Source organism: Paralichthys olivaceus, chromosome 14 (genome assembly GCF_024713975.1).
Source record: "Paralichthys olivaceus isolate ysfri-2021 chromosome 14, ASM2471397v2, whole genome shotgun sequence".
In the NCBI taxonomy this organism is placed as follows: domain Eukaryota; kingdom Metazoa; phylum Chordata; class Actinopteri; order Pleuronectiformes; family Paralichthyidae; genus Paralichthys; species Paralichthys olivaceus.
In genome coordinates this window covers 14,976,120-14,999,425 of record NC_091106.1, presented here as the reverse complement: position 1 = coordinate 14,999,425, position 23,306 = coordinate 14,976,120, and the positions used below count along the sequence as shown (strand labels likewise).

At 41.5% G+C, this 23,306-nt stretch overlaps 1 protein-coding gene across 22 annotated transcripts in view; it reads right to left on the bottom strand.

Moving 5' to 3' along the window:
- The window catches only part of kcnma1a (potassium large conductance calcium-activated channel, subfamily M, alpha member 1a), a 135,861-nt gene that overhangs the window by 68,384 nt on the left and 44,171 nt on the right, over window positions 1–23,306 (bottom strand). For all 22 annotated transcript variants that reach the window (XM_069538028.1, XM_069538029.1, XM_069538030.1 and 19 more), the window contains exon 3: window positions 8,105–8,166. In XM_069538028.1, the coding sequence (XP_069394129.1) occupies window positions 8,105–8,166 (62 nt within the window). The remainder of the gene's footprint in view (window positions 1–8,104; window positions 8,167–23,306) is intronic.

Sequence of the window (23,306 nt, the reverse complement as noted above, 5' to 3'; positions counted from 1 at the left end):
CGCACACACATGCACAAACACACCAACCACACACACACAAACACACACAGCTGACTGATGCTCACAAAATCTGACTCATTCTTCACATCTTATTGCTCGAGTAAACTCATAAGCATCTTGCAGATTCATCATCTCATTTGTCAGTGCACAAGTCGTTGCATACAAACAAGATACAACCCCCAAACAGAAAGACGACGATGCTTTAGAAAGTGATGTGAGCTCAATTACTAAGTATCTGGCTTAAATGCAGAATTTCCCCTGAGGGTAGAGCATGTACGTGTAAGGGACACAGCACGGAGGGGGTGTGTGAAGCTGAAAGAAGGCCAGGTTGGTACTTAAATGATTGATTTAGGTCAAGGCACCATTACTAAAATAAGAAAAACTTCAGCACCTACAAGGGCCATGGACAAATAAAAACTCTTGAGGGAGCCTAAAAATAGACAGTTCCATTTTTCATCTGAATGCTAATGACTTGCATCTTGCTTCAAGCTTTTCAATGTTGTTTATTTTTGAGAGATAAAACATCACTAACAGAAACCACAACCTCATAGACCTTTACGCTTGATGATTCAGTACAAATTTAAATAAGATTTTAAATGTAAGAAGGGCAAGGTAAAAGAATAAAGAGTGCTATATTTGCAGGAGTGAAATGACACGCTCGTGTTTGGCTCATTAATTCCAGAGCCAGTGTTACAGTACAAAAGCTACACACACATTGCATGGCTCCGCTCTTCAACACAAACCAATTATGAGATAAAAGCTTCAGCCATATGCAAAAAGAGAAAAGTCCTTATCAGCAATGATTAACATTGTCAAGCGAATGAAGTTGGTGCTGCCAGTTTTATTTCTTGTAATTTCAGGCACTTTCAGAGATCTTCATGTGAAATAACCAGCACTAAATGAGTCCAGAATCCCATCTTTAAAGTGCATTAATCATGTAATAATCGCCTCATAAAAGGAAAATAAATGTTTCCCTTAGGACCTAGATGCATTTGAAATATTCCTTAATTTTAGAGAACAATAGTTTAATTTGAATTCTTATCTAAATATAAATATAATGGTTTAATTTTCAGGCGGGCCTCAGAATGAATCACAGCACTGAGACAGTCAAATTTGAAGGAAATTATTTGAAACATGAAAGATGTGCACTCATTAATTCCAAGTTTAAGGATGTTGTCGACTTATTAATTTGGATCAATGTGTTACCTCAGCCAAGGAGTGGTTATATTTTTTCATATCAGCATTTGTTTACGTGTCTGATAGTTGCAGGATTTAAATACGGTTTCATAAGGGAACTTTGGCTGAGGTATAAACTCTGTGTAATTGTAGTTTTGAAAGCTGTTATTTAAACCTTCTGTCTGCTTCAAACCGGTGTCCAGTGTAGTTCACACGCGGAGTCAACTCAAACTCAACTAATCGCAGGATCGTGATTTTAGTAGCTTTGCAATTCATTTCAAACACTTAACTATTAATAATCATGCATCATCCATGTGTTGAATACTGATCATGGGAATGTTAATGATTTATTTCTGTTAAATCATGCAAAATTTTGAATGGGTCACAAGCTGGAAGAATCTGTTTAAATTGACACTGTGGCTACAAATTCCAAAGAGATCATGAAGGCACTTTAATCATTAAAATATTTATCTGGGATTTATTAAGTGAGTGTTGTGAGTGTGGCTCATGCTGTGCTCATGCGGTGGTCTAAAAATAGCCCTTCCGCTTGGCATTGTGGGATATGAGGCAACTGCAACAGCAAATGGCCTTTTTATTACCATGGTGACTTTGATAAACAGACAGGATGGAGTGTTCAGTGTTCACTGATCGCAGAGGACAAAAAAAGAAACAAAAGAGACAAAAATCAGATTGGCAAATTTTCCATCCGGTAATTTCTTTCGTTAAACTTCAATCAGTGTTTCATGCAGTGAATCTGCGTTAACCAGACGACGAGGGTTACTTTACTCTCATTAGTCTCACTCTCCTAACACAGGTTACACCATCGCACTAATGCACAGCTTCATCACATGTGGGCTGTGCACGGCTCCAGTGCTCAGGCTCGGATATCAAAAGCAATTAACAAGCCTAATTTTCTTATGTCTACAGGGAGAGGCTTCATGTTTATACAGCTCATTCTATATGCATGTGATGTTGACATTTCATATTCTCTCTTTTGGAGCGCAAACGTTGATAAGTCACTCATTTAGAAAACGAACGTCTCAGCGAGAGAATGAGTGTAGTCTCCAGTCTGTGTTTTTTTTCAGAAAACTGCTGAAAATGTGATTGGGGAATGAGTCATTTCTTACTGCCACACTTTGTGGATTTAAATCCGAGCCTCTCGGGAATGGTGTCAACTGCAAATTAAGTCTTCTAAAGGTTACATGGACATCCAGACCTCCCAGTATTATCTACACCCCAGGAAGGAGACATCTCATATAGGCTACCCCAAAGTCTGCCAAGCTTGTCTCACAGCATATATTTCTCACCTTACCCCATTAATTAGTCATTAAGGCTTTTTTTTTTTTTCAGCACTGGCACCGATCACACACTAATGATAGAGTTACACACACAGGCCACTGCATGAGGTCATAAAGCTGCTTTCAGACATGCACTGAACTATGGACATTTTCCTGAAATGTTCTGGCGGGAGAACACGGGTCAGCTGCTCCTGACATTTAACGTAACTTTTCCTACCAGCTCCCTTGTAAAATGTACAGAGAATTTTCAAAATAAGTCCATGTGAGAATACGGCAGGAAAATTACAAGCGATGGACGCATAACTGAAAAAAACTAAAGAGATACAAATATCTCAGGATGAAAGAGAGGAGCGATCAAGTAGAAGCTCAGACAAAGCTGTCAACTTGGAAATATGTCCAGAAAATGAATTTACGTGATTTCAGAAGTTGTTTCCTGCATGCTACTCCCTCGTCTGAATGTTCTGGTCATATCTGTTAAATGCGTCTGACCCGGACAATCTCCTGCTGCGTTCTTCAATTGTGAAAGGTAAACTCGTCTGGAGCTCGCGTCTGAAAAAAACAGCTTGAAGCAACATTATTGTGTTTGTGTGTCTACATAGCATGCGTGTGCCTCTGCAAGTAAACGTGACTATGCAAATGTGTGTGCATGTAATTGTCTGCATGTGTGACAGGGAGGGCTAGAGAGAGGAGGGAAATAGACACAGAAGTGGAGCAGGAACAAGGGCATCCCTTTAGGAGCGGCCTGCAGAGACTCTGTCCTACATTCCCTCTTTATTTGTTTCATGGGAGCACAGAGGAGGAAAAAGACGGGATGAAGGATGAGCCAAGGTATTAAAGCAGATTCAGATGTGGGCGGGAGAGGATGCAGTATCCTCTCATTTGAAAGCATCACCAAAATAGCATCAGTTTGGCAAGTGATGTGTGCTGCAGAGGAATAGAAAAGGCTGGTTTTATTGTGCATTATTATGTGTTGTGCAGAACTGTGATAAACAGCCACTTTGTGAAAACAAACAGATGGCCAGTGATTCTCAGTGAAGATACAGATCCATTCAAAAAAAAGAAAAAGAAATGGCTTCTTAGCAACGACTCCTCAGCTGCCAAGTCAATGACTGGTATGCGCTCAACTGGGAGGGTATCCAATTATAAAATCCTGCCTCTCAAACTCTGTGTACCTGCTTTCACAGAAGGCTTCGCAGTGTTTTTTTCTGTGAATCTTTGCTGCAGGATATTGGGCAACAGGGCTCCAGCTAGGAAAGCCCCACTTGCAGGAAACAGCTCCTGGGAGACTGGTGCCTGGCTGCCACAGTGGTGTGCTCCTCCAGCATTTTTCTCCCAGTGTGCCTTTATACGTGTGTGTGTCTTTTCCCCGTGGGATTACCCAGTTTCACTGAAGTAGACATAAAACCCCATTGTGCATATCCACCTTCCTGATGTCTATCCCACACACACTTATTCCTGTATCTTTTTCGCTGTTACCACGGGAACTCAACCATAATCCATCCCATTACTGTTGCCTTTTTCACAGACAATTTCAGAATGAAGTTCACTTCATCTGATGGTCAACATGGCGGTTTGAAGGAGAAGGGGATGAAACAAACCTTTAAGCCAGAGTAGCTCACCAGTCTGCACCATGAGATCCTCAGTATTTGGTAAGAGGTTGAGTAATTACTACCATTCAAACGGTGACCTATAAATCTGTGCTCATTGATTTCCTCAGTCATTAACATTTAGTGGCAAGAAAGGTAAATGGAAGGTCATCTGTGGAGCAGGTTTAGCATTTGAGTCGAGGGTTGTAAAGTCACGACATTAACTCAAGTAGTGCATTCACATACAACTCCACACACAAGTTGATTAACCCAGGACGAGCATGTCCCACTTTGTTTTCTCACCGAGAGACATGGACGAGACATGCTGTCAAATGGACCAATCACGGCTGCCACTGTCTGTATCAACCCGAGGTAAGAGGTCCCAGCTGTTGCAAGGAAAACGGCTATAGCACAAGCCTGGTCAAAGCACCCACAGTTAAACCTGCTCCGGGTCGATCAGAAGGCCCCGAGTGAAGTGACAAGCTTGGGCTAATCACGATGATGAGGGTGGAGAGAGCCTTAGAGCTTAATGGGAGCACAGAGAGATCAGGGCAGTGCGTCGGGAGGACGACTCGATTTGAAATACACTCAGAATGCACTGGAACATACATGAGAAAATGTAGAGAGGCAACAATTAGAGGAAGAACACATTGGTAGCAAAACCATTTTCTCTCTGTTACCTGCAGGTTTGATGTTGTGGCATTTTAGATTTTGGACGATGTATTTTCCTAGCAGTCTCCTCATAGGTGTAATTAGGACTAATGCAGAATGGAAACCAATGGATCGACTTTGACTATTGATTAAATATTGGCTTTAAATGTGGATTTGCTAGCCATATGTGATTACTTGAATATTTACAAGGAGAAGAACCAAAGCCTTAATATTCACTTATCTTAACATTCGATAGACAATATTGTCTCTCAATAATGAAGCAAACCATTGTAGAGGGGGGAGCATTACTGGCAGCACTGAGGTGTCAGGTATGATTGTGTGGCAGTGGTAAATGGTTTAAACGATTTAACACTTCAGGTGAGACGGCATCTCTTGCGCATGCGACCCCAATAGTTTTAATGCCCGTTTTAGTTTTTCATCTTTTATCAGTTATATCCTTTTAATGTTTTTATAGCAGGTGCAAAAGACAATTTTCCCCATGGAACAATAAAGTATATTTGACTCGCTATTTGATTTGAATAAGGTCAAGACTGGCTATGGAGAAGTGCAAATAAAATAAAAAAACAGGCAACCTATACACATGGTTTATTTTATGCAAGTCTTTCAGAATGATTGAAATCAAGGCAGCAGAAAACTGTCAAGTTCACCCTCCAACAGATGGCAAGTATGTCCCACTTCTGTTCTACCCCTGTCTCCATCACACTTCCACACCATCTCCAAAACCAGCCCAGGGGATAGCAAACAACATTTGGGAGTACACCTCCACTGAAAGTAGACATACTGTGGTATCTGAACACTTTGAAAAAGGAACATAAAGGAAATAGGAGAGCCTGAAATGTTCTTGCCATTGCCCACATGTTTTCATGCAGTTCTGAATTGGTCTTGAATTCACCATTCCTCCTTTGTTGTCCTGTACATATCTCGTCAATGTTGGTATCCGTCAGTGAAACATGCTGTGTCACTAAGGCTATATCATCGTGACAACTAATTCTAATTATTTTCTCTTTTTGATATTCCTACAAGCCTTTTAATCATTTGTGGATAATTGATCATTGACACGGCCAGTGGTTGATAGGGGAAATCGCTTAACATCATCCGTAGTCATCATTCATACACTTTTATAAGAAACTTTATCTAGTGACTCATATTTTAATACTAAAAATATGCCTGAGGCAGACAGGGACACAAAGAGGGAGCAGCATAGGGATGTATAGAGATAGAGATGTGGAGGAGGAGGTGGTGAAGGTTTTTATCCTAAGGTACAAATGGTTGACAGAATTCATGCCAGGAATAATTTCCCATTGCTGCTAAAGATAAAACTGTTAGTGTGAATGCATTTTAGATTTACTTCTTTAGATTTTAGTTCTCTCTGTTTTTCGAATTCTTGGTTCCCTCTGGGACACATTTTCAGAGTTCACAGATATTGTATTAAATGAAAACAAACTTCAGGAAGCTAGTTGTTACTTAAACATAATATTCTGCACAAAAGCCAATCCAGAACAGTGTGTTCTGAACAGTAATATGGTCAATGGATTATGGCTCCTTTGCAATCAACATCCCATAATAATAGGACTACAGTAAATATTTTGCACTTTATTTTGGTCACTCAATGGTGCATGAAATAAAGTGCAGTCAAAGGCACAGAGTTAGAAGTGGAAACTATAAATCCCCTCTTTTGTTTTAATTTGGAATCTGTGCACTCTGAACCATGGTACTCCAGAATGAATGACTGAACACTAACTGAATCTGTAGCGATGCTGTCGGCAAACATTCGGTGTAAAGCAGCTATTTATTGTTGCCTGGTGTGTAAACGAGAATAATTAACAGCAGCAACAAGTCGGGGCCAGAAAACAGAATCATTTAACCCAAAGCACAGAATAAAATATGTGTATTTGATGATACACATCAATCTGATTTGTTGAGGAACAAAGAGACTAGGACTGTTCTCACTGGAGCCATTTTCAATATCACGCTGCCAATCAAAGTAAATCAAACTGAATCAATTTTAAATGGATTAGCTGCTGTTGTTAGTTGCTGTATACGACCTTCACACCAAGGAGGTTATGTTTTCATCTGAATTTGTTGTTTTTTTGCCTGTTTGTCTCAGTTAGGATTTCATAAAAACTACTATACGCATTATAATGAAAGTTAATGGAAGGGTGCAGCATTGCTCAGGGAAGAACGCGTTCAATTTTGGTGTGGATCCCAGTCAGGGGGTTGTTTGGGAATTTTTGCAACATTTTCACCAATATCCCAGGAATAATTCATGGGTCTTGATGAAAAGGTTAGGCACACTGATATCTAGAGTTTAGAGAGTCCAGACTCTGTGCAGGTAAGTGCAGCTGGATTCAATTTAATTGATTTTCAATTTAAGGAGACTATGGGGCCTTCATGGAGGTAGCTGTTCCACTGAGTGCCGTTCTAGTTTTAAATATAGGGTTGGCCTGATGATCATGTTAAAGTTATTGTAGATCCTCAAGGCGTCACTTAAAGACCAATTTGAGCTTTTCCACAGGTGAAGAGCAAAAAGCATTAGTAACATGCAAAATTCATATACATATGTACAATGATATGTATATATACACTTGTGTGATTAACACTAATTGGGACATTACAAATGCAACAGAGTGGTAAAAGCTGTCGGTTACCTTCATGACATATCGGAGGTTTTATTTCAATTTCCTAGCTGTTGCCTGCACCCAACCAGTACTCTGATTATTTATTGAGTATTGACTGTCAACATGACCCTTGGAGGAGGAAGTTGCTTAGCATCCATCATCCCCATCGGGTTATATAAGAAGACGCTTTTTAAGCTAATGAGTCTAATCTGTTTACCTGTAAGAAACCCACAAGACTTCAATAATTATTGTGTGAAAGTAACTGCAGCAGCTATCTGAGATGTGCCAGGCCTGCAATCTGTCTTTGGGTGACAGCCAGCGAGGGATACGCATAAACTAACAATACACACTCTCATTTGCTCACACACTGAGCAAGCTCTCCAACACATACAGTATATCCCTGCCTCTGTTACCATGGAAACTGAAAGGACTCCCATTGACAAATCCTCACGTACAGATGTGTGTGTGTGTGTGTGTGTGTGTGTGTGTGTGTGTGTGTGTGTGTGTGTGTGTGTGTGTGTGTGTGTGTGTGTGTGTGTGTGTGTGTGGATCATCACTGCTTGTGAGAGCTTGTGGGGGTGTGAATATGTTCATTTGCATTTCAGAGATTGCGGAGTGTGGAGATGAGTAAGAACGCATGTGCACCTGTCATTCACACACAGTATGTAGGTCATTGTAGATGCACAAAACAAATAGTTGCAAAGTTCATTTGATATATATCCCATCAGTTAGATGTCGTGAATCTCATACTTACTCTGAAGAGTCTATAAAGTATATTCCAAGGGCCCCAATGCTGAGTGCAAACACTAACACCACCTGAGGGGAGAGAGATAAAAGAAGAATTACTTTAATGCATAGAGCAGCAAAGGTCTTTACATTGTGTAGTAAACAAAGCGTTGCATTAAGTTGGGGTGGACACGAAAAGGCAGAAACAGTAGTTACTGTGTCTGTAATTAAACAGCCCTGCCTCCTGTGGGTTGTAAAATGGTGGACGTTTTTAAAAAGCACTGAATAATAAATGCTCCCCCACGTATCAGCAAAGGTAGCCTATTGAATACAGGCAGTGTATAGTCAAGCCAGCACAATCACCGGGAAGCATTTGTGAAGCTCAATTGTGCACAGGAGCAGATACAATGAGTGTAGGGGGTGTTGAGAGGAAATGCTTAGAGAGATCCACGGTTATCATGTGTTGACATGAACTCCTCAACAATACTGAGTCAATGTTTGCATTGTGTGAGATTGTGACCCTGCTGGACTGTGGTCTGGATAATGTTTTAGTGACAGTACATGACTCATGAGGTAAAGCAAGGTAAAGCAATGTGCAGTACACAAAGAAGAGGGTCCAGTATCTTAACACCTTACTTAGCCCTGTAGAGTGTGTTATATACAAAGTTTCATTCGTGTAATTATTAAGAAATCAAGTCTATACTTACATACATGACACAATATTAATCTCAACATTCTTCAACGATAGCTCAACACAAATTTATACTATACAGCAACAAGTCAGCAGTAACAGAGAATGTAATAATTCTATATAAAGTCATATCTTACAGCATCACATTACCAGTGCACAGAGTGAGTTGCTTGTTGCAAACACTAAAGTACAGGAGAAATAGTATAGTATAGACAAGTATCATATAGTGTATAGTTTAGTATAGCACATAGTACACCATAGACAAGTATAGTATAGGATATAAGTATAGTATACTATCCAGGGTTTCCCGCAGCGCTTTATAGTTAAGGCGGCCGCCTTGACAACAACAGCCCCCCGCCTTGACTACGTCCCCCGAAAATAAATAAATAAATAAATATTCCGCATCCCCGCATGCATAGACAGTAGGTTAAAATAAGGCTGCATCCCCCCTGTTCGAATGTTAGCATGTGTCACAATGACATCCTCCAGGAAACTGCACTGTTAGCTGGAGTTCATGTCACCATCATCATCACCACCACTGTCATCATAATCATCATCTTCACAACAGCTGACCAACGTGGTGATACATAATAGTTCTCCTCTGCGCTCCTCTCTCCCATTCAGCCATTGCACAATAGAAGCCCACTGTCCCTGCTGATTGTGACATTCATTATTGATGATGGGAGCTTGATTACTTTCATGTGATGGTCCTTTGGATTGATCCGAAGCATTGTGGCTGAGGTATAAAGTAAACACCCCCATCCTGCTGCATTTTTAATGGTTTGCAGCTTGAATGAAGGACAATGGTAACTGCGTCGTCTTAGGCTGGAATAACCTTCCAAGGCAAAGTCATCAATGACGCTCCACACAAAGAGAGTGGGGCGGAGCTCAAGCAGAGACTTTGATAACATCTGACTTTTTGAATGAGAGGTACTTCACTGGTCTGATTAAGAAAGGGAGTATTTGACCGGAGGACATTATCTGATACGAACACTGCCCTGTTGTCTATATGGGAATTTAAATAAATGTGTCCCATAAGATGACATTGTATATATACTTATAGTGAGTTAGTATTTTGCAGGTGAAAGGTGAACACCAAAGCCAAACTGCGTGAAAACACACAATAAGGACAACTCCTGCAGTTTGCACATGTTTACATGTTGTATAATGTGTTTCCCTCCAGTGGGTCCAGCTGACAACAGTTGAGTGAGTTCCCCCTGTGGTTGTAAACTAAAAGTTTGAAGAAGCTGACCCCTTATCTCTCTTTAGCTGAAGGCCACATTAGCCAACACGAACATAACACCCCCGAATCTCTGAAGTTGGATCGTGGGCACCAGGTTTGGACAAGGAAGAATAATGCATGAAATTAAGAAGAGAATATTAAGGCTCAGTCTCATCTTTTCTTGATACTTAATTTGAATCTGACAACATTATAACCTCATCCTCTCACCCAATGCTCAATTGCTTGAATGCTAGAGTTTTCAACATAGACTATAAAGATGGACGACATCACAGCTCCTTAAAAGTGAAGCTAGCTGTAGTGTAGGTTATAAACCCTTGTAGCTACTTTGTGTTTGTACTGTTTGTGAAGAAGTAGGGTAATAGGGCTGAGAAAGAGAGAGGGATGAACAGAAGACTGGAGAAGAGGGAAGTGTGACCGTGCAGTGGTTGGTTGCTGAAAAGTCGAACAGTGAACAGTGAACACCCAGGGATGAGCCGAGGAGATAAGAGGCGTCATCATCTTAAACTGACCCACTTATTCAGCTGTGAATGCCAGTCCACCCCTCCACCCCCCATCTATTCACCCTCCATCACAAACACAGTCCCTCTCTCTCTTTCTCTCTCATCATAATTTCCGAGAGGGCGAGCTGTCGACCTCAAACCCACAATTTATTAAAGACAACCAACCGAGCAACCGCCACTGCAAATCAGGAGCAAGGCAATAACAGTCGGGGAAACCTACAAGGATGGCAATGGCTGAGGGGCATTCCCTCTGCTTACGAAAGAAAGTGAGAAATGAAAAAAAAAAAAAAAAAAAAAGGAACATGGCAGCAGAAGAGGGTAGTGCTAAGAATAGCTGTTGCTGCACAATAGCTGTGAATGACTTTATGAGGCCGTTTGAGTGAGTCATGTTTGCTTGCAACAAACTGGAATATGCTGGCATCATGTCTGCATTCGGACGTGATGTCTGTGTTTTCTCTTTAAACCCCATGTAGGTTTTCATTGGCGAATCCCTTTCTATATTTAAAGTGTAAAGCTTAATCCTTAAGATGTTTTCCGAGGTGAGCTTCAGGCACACAGGAGTGGACTGGAAGCGACAAAATTTGTGTGTGTGTGTGTGTGTGTGTGTGTGTGTGTGTGTGTGTGTGTGTGTGTGTGTGTGTGTGTGTGTGTGTGTGTGTGTGTGTGTGTGTGTGTGTACTTCAGTGCATGCAGGTTTCAGGTTCCAGCACTGCAAGCGGGCGAAAGGTGGCAGTGCTCACATGACACCATTAGAATTGCAAACACGTATAATAACACTAACATGCATAAACAGACGCGCAAGACCGACGCTCTCTGTGTATTTGGCAGTCTGGAGAATTTCAGGAGCTCATCGTGGCTCATCTGTTGAAGTGCCTTTAAACGGAGCCAAAATTTCACACACAACTTCATCCTCTGACAGGGATCCTGTCGAGTGACTTACTCTGTCCCTTAAGTGCAGGCCCACCTTATGACAGGGGGAGAGCAGAGTCTCACTGGCAGGTGATGCAGGCTGACAATGTGCAGAATAATCACTTCACATTAAGGCCAACTGCACCAGGTCAAGAGAGAAGTGACTTAAAGGCTTCCGTCACCTTCACATTTCCGTCCCAAGTAATCAAGATGGAGAAGAGACTTTTATTCCTGTGTGAAGAGACAGCTGACGACGCACCTCTCTGTAGCTGCACTTTAGAAATGGTTTGAAGCTTGCAATGATGTAACTAAACATGTCAACATGTTATATCGGGAGTAAGTACATTTTCATGGTAATACATTTAAGAAAAACATTTAGAGATGATAACCAGGTGGAAATATCATATATTATAAATGTTTTTGACAATTTCCAGTAAGTAAAATACACTGAAAACACCCAAAGCTAACATAACCCTCAGCCCCACTACAGTGGAAAAGTTGTTTTGTGAGTGAGGTCAAAACTAATCACATTTTTGACCTCATCTTCTGAGGAGAGGATTGGTGTCAACGTCAGAGAACCTCTGGTAGATAATAAGGTATAGTTTTATGTAGAGATGTTCCAGTATGTTGAAATACTGGGTTGGAGTGTGCAGTATACTTTGTTTCACCTCGAAAGTAAAAGTACAGCAGTTGTCAATATCGATTGATACACAACGTCTAGGTTGGAATATCCCTATTGATTATTATCAAGGGTATGTCACATCTAAACAAACATTGCACCATTCCATGTTATATTAATAAAATCCAAAGCTCGGGGCTAATGGGGCCAACAATTCTTGAGCTGATCTGCAAGCTATTGTTCGAGAGCTTCTTGAGGTCGACATCAAAATCAGGAACACAAATATCCTTGTGGGTAGAAATGTTAAGTGAGAGATGGGAAAAATACAAATGAGAATATTTCAGTCTTTCTTTTTCTTATTGATACTTTCGAAGAATCCTAATGGGTTCCCCAAGATTACATGAGTGGGAATCCTCAGTGAGGAAGTCAAGAATGGCCGCCAGTACCGTGTGGCATCAGGATAAGCTTGTTCATTAATCCGGTCTGGCTTGCTGTGTCAGCCAGAAAGAGGAGCTCCAAAATGTCCGATTGATGCCCCGGCCACAAAGGATTTCAGAGGTCCCAAGCCAAGGCACGCTCACGCCAAACCAGAGCACTGTTTCTGCTTTCCTCTGGCCTGAATCCCTGCACGTATACAGTACATCTGTCTTTTAAAGCAGGATTCAAAGTGATGAGAAAAGCTGCAGTCAGTAAATATCTATTCACATTCGAGGCAGATTTTCCCAAAATAATTCACATGTCAGTGAAACAGGAGACAGATGAGACTCCGTATCCTTCCCTCACTCATCAAATTGTCACAATAGTTGCACAAAACATTTCTATCCATACCGAGTGTTTGCTTTCATAACAGACAGACTCACACACGGGTCGAGCGTCAATGCAGATATATACACAGAGGGAAACAGAATTGCACATCACAGCACAAGGTGAAGAGAGTGAGCTTCTCACCGAGGGAATGTCAACAAATGAAATCTCCATTAAACTTTGATGGAATATATCCAGACATGAGCACACTTCCCGAACTCTCAAATCCCTCGCCCTCAAACTGCAGAGGCTCTAACCTGCACAGGTCTGTGCTGTAGGTATGATCTGACGTTCTGTCAGAAAAACACACTCTGGATTCCAGTCACACTCTTCATAACTCAGCCTGGACTACACTTTCCCTCTAGTTGACTAACAGCTGTAACACAAGCATTGCCATTCATGCCAGTGATTTCAAAATGACCAAACATTGGCAGCTTTGAGAACTGAATGATGATTGATTATTAAAGGAACCATATCCATCATTTTGAGATCAGAATATAAACAGAAGACAAACAAGTAGCAAGTAGTAAACGTATGTGATAAGTTGCCCAGATGCACATAAAAGAAGACAATGTATTTAAGTAAGAAATTGTTTTAGAGATTTCATTGTAACAGCCCACAATGAAATCATCCATCAGTTTGTGACCGTAAACAGATTTTAGTAATGGGACCTATTTTTAAAAAATGAAAAGGAACAACAGAATACAATGAGGTTGTTTGAAGAGGGAAATTTATAAATTATAAGAGGAGCAAAGGACGAAACAAGCTGAAGTAAGCTGGTGTGTTTATGACTTGTTTTTATTGTAGTTTTAGTGAAGTCTACTGGGGAAGAGAAACCGAGGGAGCAATGAGATAAGTACTACACCACTATTCTCCTGTAATGAAATGTCTGCAGGCACCACTGCAGCAGTAATCCCGAGCACATACATTTCATCTGCCTCCTGTATTTCTTTCCAGTATCTGCTAAACAACAGACGGTAATTGAGTTTTGATATCTGATTTGTCTGGTGAGAGTGGAGGAGGGAAAATACTACAGGTTCCAAATGATGCACATTGCAACATCCGTCCTCTCTCTTTCCTCCCCCCTTATCTTCCATTACCTGGCCCTCCCACAGCCCTGCTCCTTTTGTGTTGCCATCCAAGGTCAGGCGGTGACTGTCTCTGGGGCGCAGAGCGGGTGAATAGAGGATCGGTAGAAGGACACCAACCTGTCCTTCAAAATTCATTTGTATTACTCATGCAAGAGTCCACACACTTGACAGGGTGGAATATTTGTTTATATAACATATATTTCTTTCTATTAAACATGCAGTTTGAGTTTATGCTTTAGAAACAAATTAATATATATAATTTATATCTATTTTAACAAAAAAGAAGATCATAGTGTCACAGAGAAGCAATCTAATATAAAGATGACTATGAAAAACAGTACGGGTCTGGAAAACTGTAAATTAATTGGTTCAAGCTATGGACTCATTTCTGCATTTCTTTTTTTCTCTGCTGAAGATGATGTGAAAACGTTTGATTTCTTTGAATCAGACGTTGCGTAACTTCGGGAATTTGCCTGATTCTGATGCATGAAAATACAAACATGGTGTGAAATGTAACACTTTCAGAGCGCTGACTCCAATTAAAATGAACTTTGGCATTGTCACCAGAACAGGTGCAAACCAGCAACAAGCCACAACAAGCCAGCCCTAGATTTCTGTGGACAGCCTGAGTTAATGGGCTGGTTTGCATGATTTTTATGTAACCCACAACAAATGTACTTGATTGAGAAACAACTTACACTGTATTATGTAACATTCATTGATATCAGTCCCCTACATATTATTTTATCCATTCATTATACCCTAGAAAAATGGTGAAAACATCCAAATAAAAACTCTCCATCTCATAAGGTACAAAAGAAATTGACTCCTTTCTCTGAATCTGCCCCAAAATTGAATGGGTTCTTTCTTGGTCCATGTCTGATCTCCCCACCAAGTTTCATGCAAATCTGTTCAGTACTTTTTGCATAATCCTGCTGCCAAAGAAACAAGAAACAAACCAACAAACCAAAAACATAAACAGAAAAGGTAATAAATCAATGGAAGACTGTAAATAAACCGACAGTCCCCCACAATGGTTTTTTTATTACCGAGAGGAAATGCAATGTCATATATCAGAATACAACCAGTGCACCCAAAGACCTCGCTCCATTTAACCTTAATGGCCCTTATAAGACAGATGCCCCCATACCATTGTACCTAGGCAAAAGAAAAACTGATTGACGAGGGAGATTGTGGGGAGGGGGTTGCTATGAAGGATTGCCTCTCAGGTCTGACAGAAAGACAGCTCTTAATATGAGCATCTGTCAGTGAGAGATGAAGAGGAGGCCCGTGGGGATCTGTTACAAACGGACAGGACAACCTGTCTGAAAAATCTCCTCTAAAAGTTTTTCTATGACATGATTAATTCATGCAAAGAAGATTTTTTTTTTCGCTGCATGAGAGATCTGTCACTGCCAAATGAAACCACGCCAACTAGATGGAGTATGTGGGATAGAAAGGCAGGTCTCTCTTCCCTCTACACCCCCTTGTCTAATGGCAGCCTTCCTTACACCTACACTGTGACTGTGACCTTGAGTGTTCGCGCAGGATACCAAGAGGACAAAAGGGGTGGAGAGAAAGAGGAGATGGAAAGATGGAGGTGTGAGATGGAGGGGTGAGAGAATATTAGAGAGAGCCCCTCCCTGTGGGACATGAGGGGCGTTAAGAGGTTGCAGAAAATGGCTTGTGGCAGAGACAGAATGAGAGCGAGAGAGAGCAGCTGAAGAGATGGAGGGGTGGAGGGCTGAGGAATATTAGAGCACGTCCTCCAAGGCACAGCAAGAGCTTAAATGCCACAGCGTGTGTGCGTCTGTGCACGTTTCTTCTTCACGTCTTAGTGCGTGGATTTCATGTGTGTTTGTCTTCGACCTCTCCATGTGTCCAAACTCTATGTGTGTGTTTTCCTGTGCACGATTGTCCATCAGACAGCAGGGTGGACCCCAACTGGGATTATGGCAGCGCGGACAGGATGAGAGGTTGCATGTGACCAGCCTGCAAAGAACCACTGACAGCGTCAGAGGGGAAAAACATCTTCGGTTCGACCATCATATCCATTCTCTGCCTGACATCCATCACATGAGCTTACAAATAGTTCCTTTTGAAAACCGCAGCGTATGTGCAGAATATCAAAAGGGACATCATAGAAAGCTGCTGCCGCCACACAGGGTTACCATATCGTCCATTATGCATATGTACTGTAGCCTGAGGAAAACATTATCTCCAGTGCAATGGGACTGCTCAGGTGTAACGGAGATGCAAACCCAGTCGTAAATTAGCCACGTATGAGAGATTTCATGTGGGAGTTCAGCGGCAGTGCTCTGTGACGTAACACCACAGGCTCTGGGTAAATTCTGGCTTTTCACTGCTTCATATCACAGGTCCACAAAGTCGTCCCAGAGCCTGAGGTCATCTAGAATCACCAAGTGTCAGTATGTTCCCCACACAAGTGAGCCAGAGCCTTGGGCATGCAGGAGCAACATGACAAGGTATCCAGCACACAGGCTCAGTTTTTGGCTTTACTTTTACTTTTACTTTGCTTCTTGTGTTTGCAGCCAGAGACTTTGAATTATCCACTGAACACTTTGTCTGGTAAAGAATGAAGTCATGCAGTAGAAATATTATGATCATGATAATTAGGAAGCAATGAAGTGACTTCTGTGGCTAAAATAACTGATTGGATATAAGAATACATTAGCCCAGTTGACTTCATCACTGTTACTGCACTGCTAATGCAAGTTATTAACATTAATGAACCAATATATTCCAGCAGAGAAATTCAGTAACTGGAGTTTCTCCATTAACCTTCCATTAGATTTGTCAACCTGACGGTTCCTGTAGGCACCAGGTTTACCAACATGCTGTCAAGGTGTTTCCAGCTCTCTAATGCACAGTGCAGTTACTGTCAGGGCCAATAAAAATGAGCCAGGTTGATCCATTGTTCTCAGAAATGATCAAACAGAAACACAACACCACTGCTTCATTATTTTCCAGCTGAGCAAGTGTTACTTGTGAGGTGCATTATACAAGTCTTTTTATAGCACACACCAATACGTTCCCTCTGCTCTAGTTTGCAAGTAGTGTTTCTATTTCCAGATGGAAGTAGCGACTTTTCAGATCAAGTCATAAAGTAATTTACATATTATTTTCTCTATTACTTCCTTGAGACCACCTCTTTTGACATTTTGGTCCATTGGTCCTCAGCACCTTTCACATCTGTTATTCTGACTGAGACAAAACTGAAGGTCTGGACCAAACAATGTAGGTGTGAAATAACTAAAGTTCTGACTTAATAATAGAGTATAATCATGAGTACTGTAAGGACTAAGACAAAATGAACTATGAATACAGTATTATAAAGGAGGCCCCTGATTCTGGTAATTCATAAACCCTAACTCACCACAGATTGAATCCCGTTATTCAGTATCCTATTAAGCAATTAACAATTTTATACCTCACTGTTAAAATAAAAGTTTTAAAGAAGCAAGTTGGTGGTCTGAAATAATAAAGACACAAAAAGTGTTATTTTGACTTTCATACTCATATCCTATGAAAGTCATAATCATAGAGTAAATATAGTGATGATTACTTCACACTATTTCTGCTCAATCTTTCAATTTACTGGATTTGTAAACACATTGGTCAAATGTATTTTCTTTCTTTCTCGATTTTTAATCTCAACATTGTCAGGTATGTGACAGTGCCATACATCGACCTATTGCTGCTTTGACATTTACATAACTGGTACAATTATCCATCCAAACAATGAGAAATGACCCTTGGAGCTAGAGGAGTAAAATGAAGGCGAAATGAAACTCTGCTTCGTGAATACTAAAAGGGCGTCTTAAAGTGGCTTCTTCTCCATGTAGTCTGTAGGTCATGATGCATTCAGGTCGCCACACTGCGACTGTGACTGGGGCACCGGTTACTGCCACACAATCCCATTAGTGTATGTACCTTTAATCTTGGCATAAATCATCCCTGTCACTGTTAATCATCTCAAAACTCTCTCACACCAACACCATTATTATTACAATGCACGCGGAGTAATTACTTTGTCTGATGCATTTTGCACAAATCAGCAGAACCTTTCATCCTGCCCCCAAAAATGTCATTTTGCATTTGGCTGCCAGGGGGAGCAGCCACATCCGTCCAAATGAGGAATTAAAAACTCTAGGTTCTTTCTTAATAAAGCAAATGGATCAACCGTCATCTTGACTGTTAAAAACAAAATAGATGCATCACATCCTGTTTTCGCTTTCCTTTTTTTTTCTTTTTTTTTAATCCTCTCTGTCACGACTAGGTTTCATCTCAGAGGAGACACAGCGATGCCATGATCTTTATCTAATTAAATCAAGGTTTCGTTTAATTTCCTGAAAGTTAATGAGGAGTTTATCATCCGTGTCAAAGCCCACTTTTCGCTCGCTAACAATGTAGCAGGTCCTGATAAGGTAGAACGCGCGCTTGCAGCAAGGTGACAGAGGAGATGCAGAGAAGTATTAGTATTCTGTGTTTGTTGGCAGGCTATGTGTAAAATGGGGGAGCAGCAGCATCTCGGCGTGTTTGCTTTCTGCCACATCAGATTAAGCCACACACAAACTTTTTATTATCATTCCAACAGAAGCAGAGTAACACATTTAAAGGTCGTCTCAGATAGGACACTTTCAGCTCTCTGAAATCCATTTGCAAGGATGTTTTTTGCAGCGCAGAGCAAAGCACAGTGCAGCACACCGCGCCACGATCTGTGAACAACACTCCCGCATCCAAGAGAAAAGAAGGATCTAATAGAGGAGTAGCTGATAGCCCAAGAGAAAAACGAACCCAGCCTGACCCGTACCCTCCAGGCGTTCTGATTATTCTGTCCAAGCCTGTCCCAACATAGGTCCCAACAGGCTCAATTAGTGAATCCACACTCTCGTGTGTGTCAGAGTTCACTGAATTATATGATACACATTTACATGACACACAAGTGTGAATGTCTGGTGTGTTGTAAGTAGAGGTACACATTTTCTATCTGAAAGGGCCATACTTACTTTAGCTAGAGGAATATTATTGGAATATAGTTTTAATTTTACATGTTTTTCATTATTACAATCTTGCAAACAAATCAATTGACAAGTGCATGTTTAGTTCATTATTCCATATGTAAATGTTTCTGCAGAAGAGGTAAATAAACCTTATGTGCAGTTTCTCACAGAGTCCTGACCCTTTTTAGAAAACACGATGAAGTCTGCTGGTTTGATTGATTTTTGAGTAACACTCAAACCTGTATCAATACTCAGTAGCCTACAGATGTTGTTGTCTTGGATATTGAATCCCTGAGAAGTTCTGCAGCTTGCGGCCTTGAAGTAACTTCCTGTGAGATTGAGGATTTTATAGGTTTAATTTCACACACAAGCTTTTTACAATCTCCCGCTCCATTCCGAGACCCAGGACTCCTGCCTGCAATCACACAGCCACAACTTCATCTTGACTGAAACTGCCACATAAAGCTGCTGTATAGACTTGTATCTCAATCACCTGCATACACACACCTGACTCTGTACACTGGCTCGGGAGTGGAGCTGCTGCAAGTGTCCATCAATTCAAACAGGAACTATGACTGAGGCCAGGCTGTACTGTCGTTCTCAGGACCAGGAGAGAGAATACTTTAATATTTTATATCACTCTACACATGGTTAAGCTTTGGTTTTGACACATAAACAAAAGGTTTGAGGAAAGCACATGGTTTAGGTTCAAATAACTACTTGGTTAAGACTAAGGAAACTTCAGATTTTTTTTCTTCTTGTTCTTAAGACAATCTGTTTGAGATATCTGCTGCCACAGTCTGACAAACCAAAACAAATATAGTAATTTGTAATTTGGTGGAGCCCTCCCCAGCCTCTATCAGTGAAAGTATTTCAAAACACACTTAAGTAAATGGAAGAAAGAGATGATGTCAATGGGGGGGGGGGGGGGGGGGGGGGTACTTCATGCATGCACATGAGCACTGGCACTAATGTACTTCCTTAGCTGTTGTGTTTTATATGATAAACATGTTACATAAAAGTACATCTCAGCTGTTTACCAGTCAGGGTATTTTGTATTCATTAATATTGATTCAACCTATAGAATTATAAATCCTCATCTTCACTTCGACTGTGCCGCTGTGTGTGTATCACATAATAAGCACAATTACAACACAATCACTCATACGGCCTACATGTTACTCATGCAAGCACGCGCTTTTGTGCATACAGTCAAGTACAGCTGTGTCCTTATACACACACACACACACTGGGTACTGATAAGTAAAAGATGGGAGGAGAGGAAAAGAGAAGAGAGAAGAAGAAAGGGGAAAAAAGGAAAGAAGTGAGCAAAGTCACACAGCATCTCGTCCGTCTTTGATGCATTAGGGCTTTGAAGTCAATACTGATGCAATTTAGGGCCTGAGGCAGAGACAGGCCTGCAAACGATTTAATTAGCACCTTGCCATGGTTCCTAATATGGGAGGGTCTCTGTAACTACGCCAACAAAGCCAAAAAAATATGTCGCAACTTCTCTGATTGACTCACAAGAAAGACTTGACTTTATTAGAATATTTCCCTGGTAAAAGAAATGCCATTTGAAATTATGAGGGAAATGAACATGTGCAAATACATATTTCCGCCTTGAAAATCTGTAAAGATCCATTCTAATATGTATTTCCTCTGGCCTTCATTTTTTCTCCTTTCCTTCCCCTTCATATGTCACTTTCTCTCTTACCCTCTAATGTATTTATATTTCCCTCTGCCTTCTTTTCTGTGCCTCTTACATCACCTGCGATCGTCCCCTAATGATCTCATGGAAACTGTGAGCAGTGCGACCTGGTGGAGGTGATGTGTTTTAGGGACACTGTGTGGCTGTCCCATCCCAGGAAACAGAATCCCAGTGGGGGTAAACGGATCTGAAACCTGGCTTAGCAGATGGTCCCCACTGTGCTGAGTCCGTTGATAAGCAATTAGGAGCACAAACATGACACGAGTGACAACAGAACGAAACCGAGACCAGACCATATCCGCGGCCCGGGTCTGATACCACTGCAGGAGTCAAAGGACGGTCAGAAAAGAATGAAATATGAAACATATGATGCAGCAGCGCAGATGGAAAGCTGGCAAACGCTCATTCCCCTTGTTACAGGCTCTGTGCAGCAAAGTCGAGAGGTTTAACATCAATATAAAACATTGTGTGACAGTTGTTTTTTGCTGCCTCTTAGGTCAGTTTCAGAAACATATCTATCTTCCACCGCTGATGCTGCTGCAATAACAACCTGTCCACCCTTTAAAGCAGAGGTGGGAATGCAGTCAGCCACATCTCCTTTTCCTCCCACAGCATATCTGTGTGTGACTCAGACCTGCTGATGTATAGATGGTGAGACAGACTGAGAGGAGGAGGAGGCAGTTCCTGCTTCACAGAGCAAATGACATGCAGCATAAAAAACCAGGGCATAGAGAAAATGTTAATAACGTGACACTGCATCAGTCCCTACAGGGACATTCACTCTACTTCGCTCGCTACAGGGAGTTTGGGGCATAAAGTGAGTTACTGAGCGACACCTTTGGAGGTGGGAAGGATTCCGTTTCTTCAAACCCAGGTCACGTTATCAGCATCCAGTATCAGATGGTGCTCAGGACAACCAAACCCACACAATCTACAACTGAACTCACAAAAAAGATCCTTCAGCCTTCAAGCCTCTGCGTTGGTCCGCTGGTATAACGTCAAGCTAGCAGCGGGGCACAATATAAACAAGACTTGAAAGAGTATATTATTGCAGTTTAGTTTTAGATCTAAATCTAAACTACAACCATCTCTGTCCACACAAGCATTTTGGCTCTGTGTCTGTTTTAACCCCTGTCAATACAGACTAACTGATAAACCGCTGCAAAGACAACAGGGTCGGAAATGCTTGTACTTGATTACCCATGTTGTGTTCCACACCTGTAAGGACTAATGCCAGTTAACTAGTTTTATTATTTAAGCCGTTTTCAGAAACACAGTCACAGTCACGAAAAAGGCTAATCAAGTGTTTTTACAGCTCAAAACATGTCAGCCTGTGACAGGGTGGTGCTTCGTGCGGTATAACATGACATCCATTGAAATAAGGTATGATAAGAGCTTATCACCCTTGTGCTCCATAATAACACACTTCTGTATCAATAGGAAAATCAAAGAAAACACTTCAATCAGCAGTTTTGCAACCAGGGGATTTTTTTTTTCATTGCTAATCTTGGTAATGTCCCCTTGTCCCTAATCCTGTTTTTGGAAAGCTTTAAGAAATGTCCCTGGCAGTGACGGCAGTGTTGGATATACGGTTGGATCGATGTGATGCTGCAAGTTCTGATCCATTAGGTGTGCGTCATCCCAGAGGCAGTGAGTCACTCAGCATTCCTCCCCCCTGCAAGACCATATACCAGGCAGCCACAAAAAGGATGAGACGGGGGAGAGCGCTGTTTGGAGGTGACAGGGTGCTCTGGATGACAAACCTGAGAGCGTCTGCATCCTCTGTGCCTGCCTGCTTATGTCTCTATGTGTCTGCGTGCAATTTTCTGCCTGTTCCTTTGCCTACTTGCCCGTCGACTGTTTGCTCTGTGACTGCATCTGTCTGTCTGCATGTCTGTCTCTACCCTGCAGCCTAATGTGCTCACGACTCGAAACGTAGTCTCGTTTCTGACTAACCTGTCTCTCCCCCTTCAGCAGAGCATAAATAATCACATTGTAAAAGGTAAACGGAATAGCATTACTGCAATCACTAGACTCAAGGAAGGCCATATTTTAATTATCTAATAGCATGGACGACTTGTGTAAAAGATACAGCAGGTTTGTGTAATTAACTAAGTGATTTTGGATTTCTCTACGAGCGATGCCGCCGGAGCTGTTCGGAAAAAAAATAGCTCCGTGAAACAAATAGCAATAAAATACTTTTTACTTTTATATTTTAGTTACAAGGTCTCGCTTTGATTTGTCCTGAGTCTTTTCTCTGAGCCCAGACTAAAGGAAACACAGACGTGCACCGTCGCCACAGTGTCTCAGACACATTGGCTTGTAACTCATACGTAGTTGAATTTGATCTAATGGGGAAAAGGCCTGCTACTCCGCTAAGTGACACATCACTCCTGTGTCTCCTCTCCTGACCTTTTCCTCTGCAGAGCAGTTTGAGGGAGGGCGGGACAGACAAAGGACACAGGGGGCTGCGGAGGGAGAAGGTGATTCTAGGTCAGTGGCGCTTCAGCAACAGAGGCACAGGTGGCAAATGGACAGTTAATAGATGAGGGGAGAGAAAGAACGAGCCCTGATGAGTCATCCACAGAGCAGATCAGAGTTATGACGAGCCTAAAGGGCGGCTGCAGGGAAAAATCAT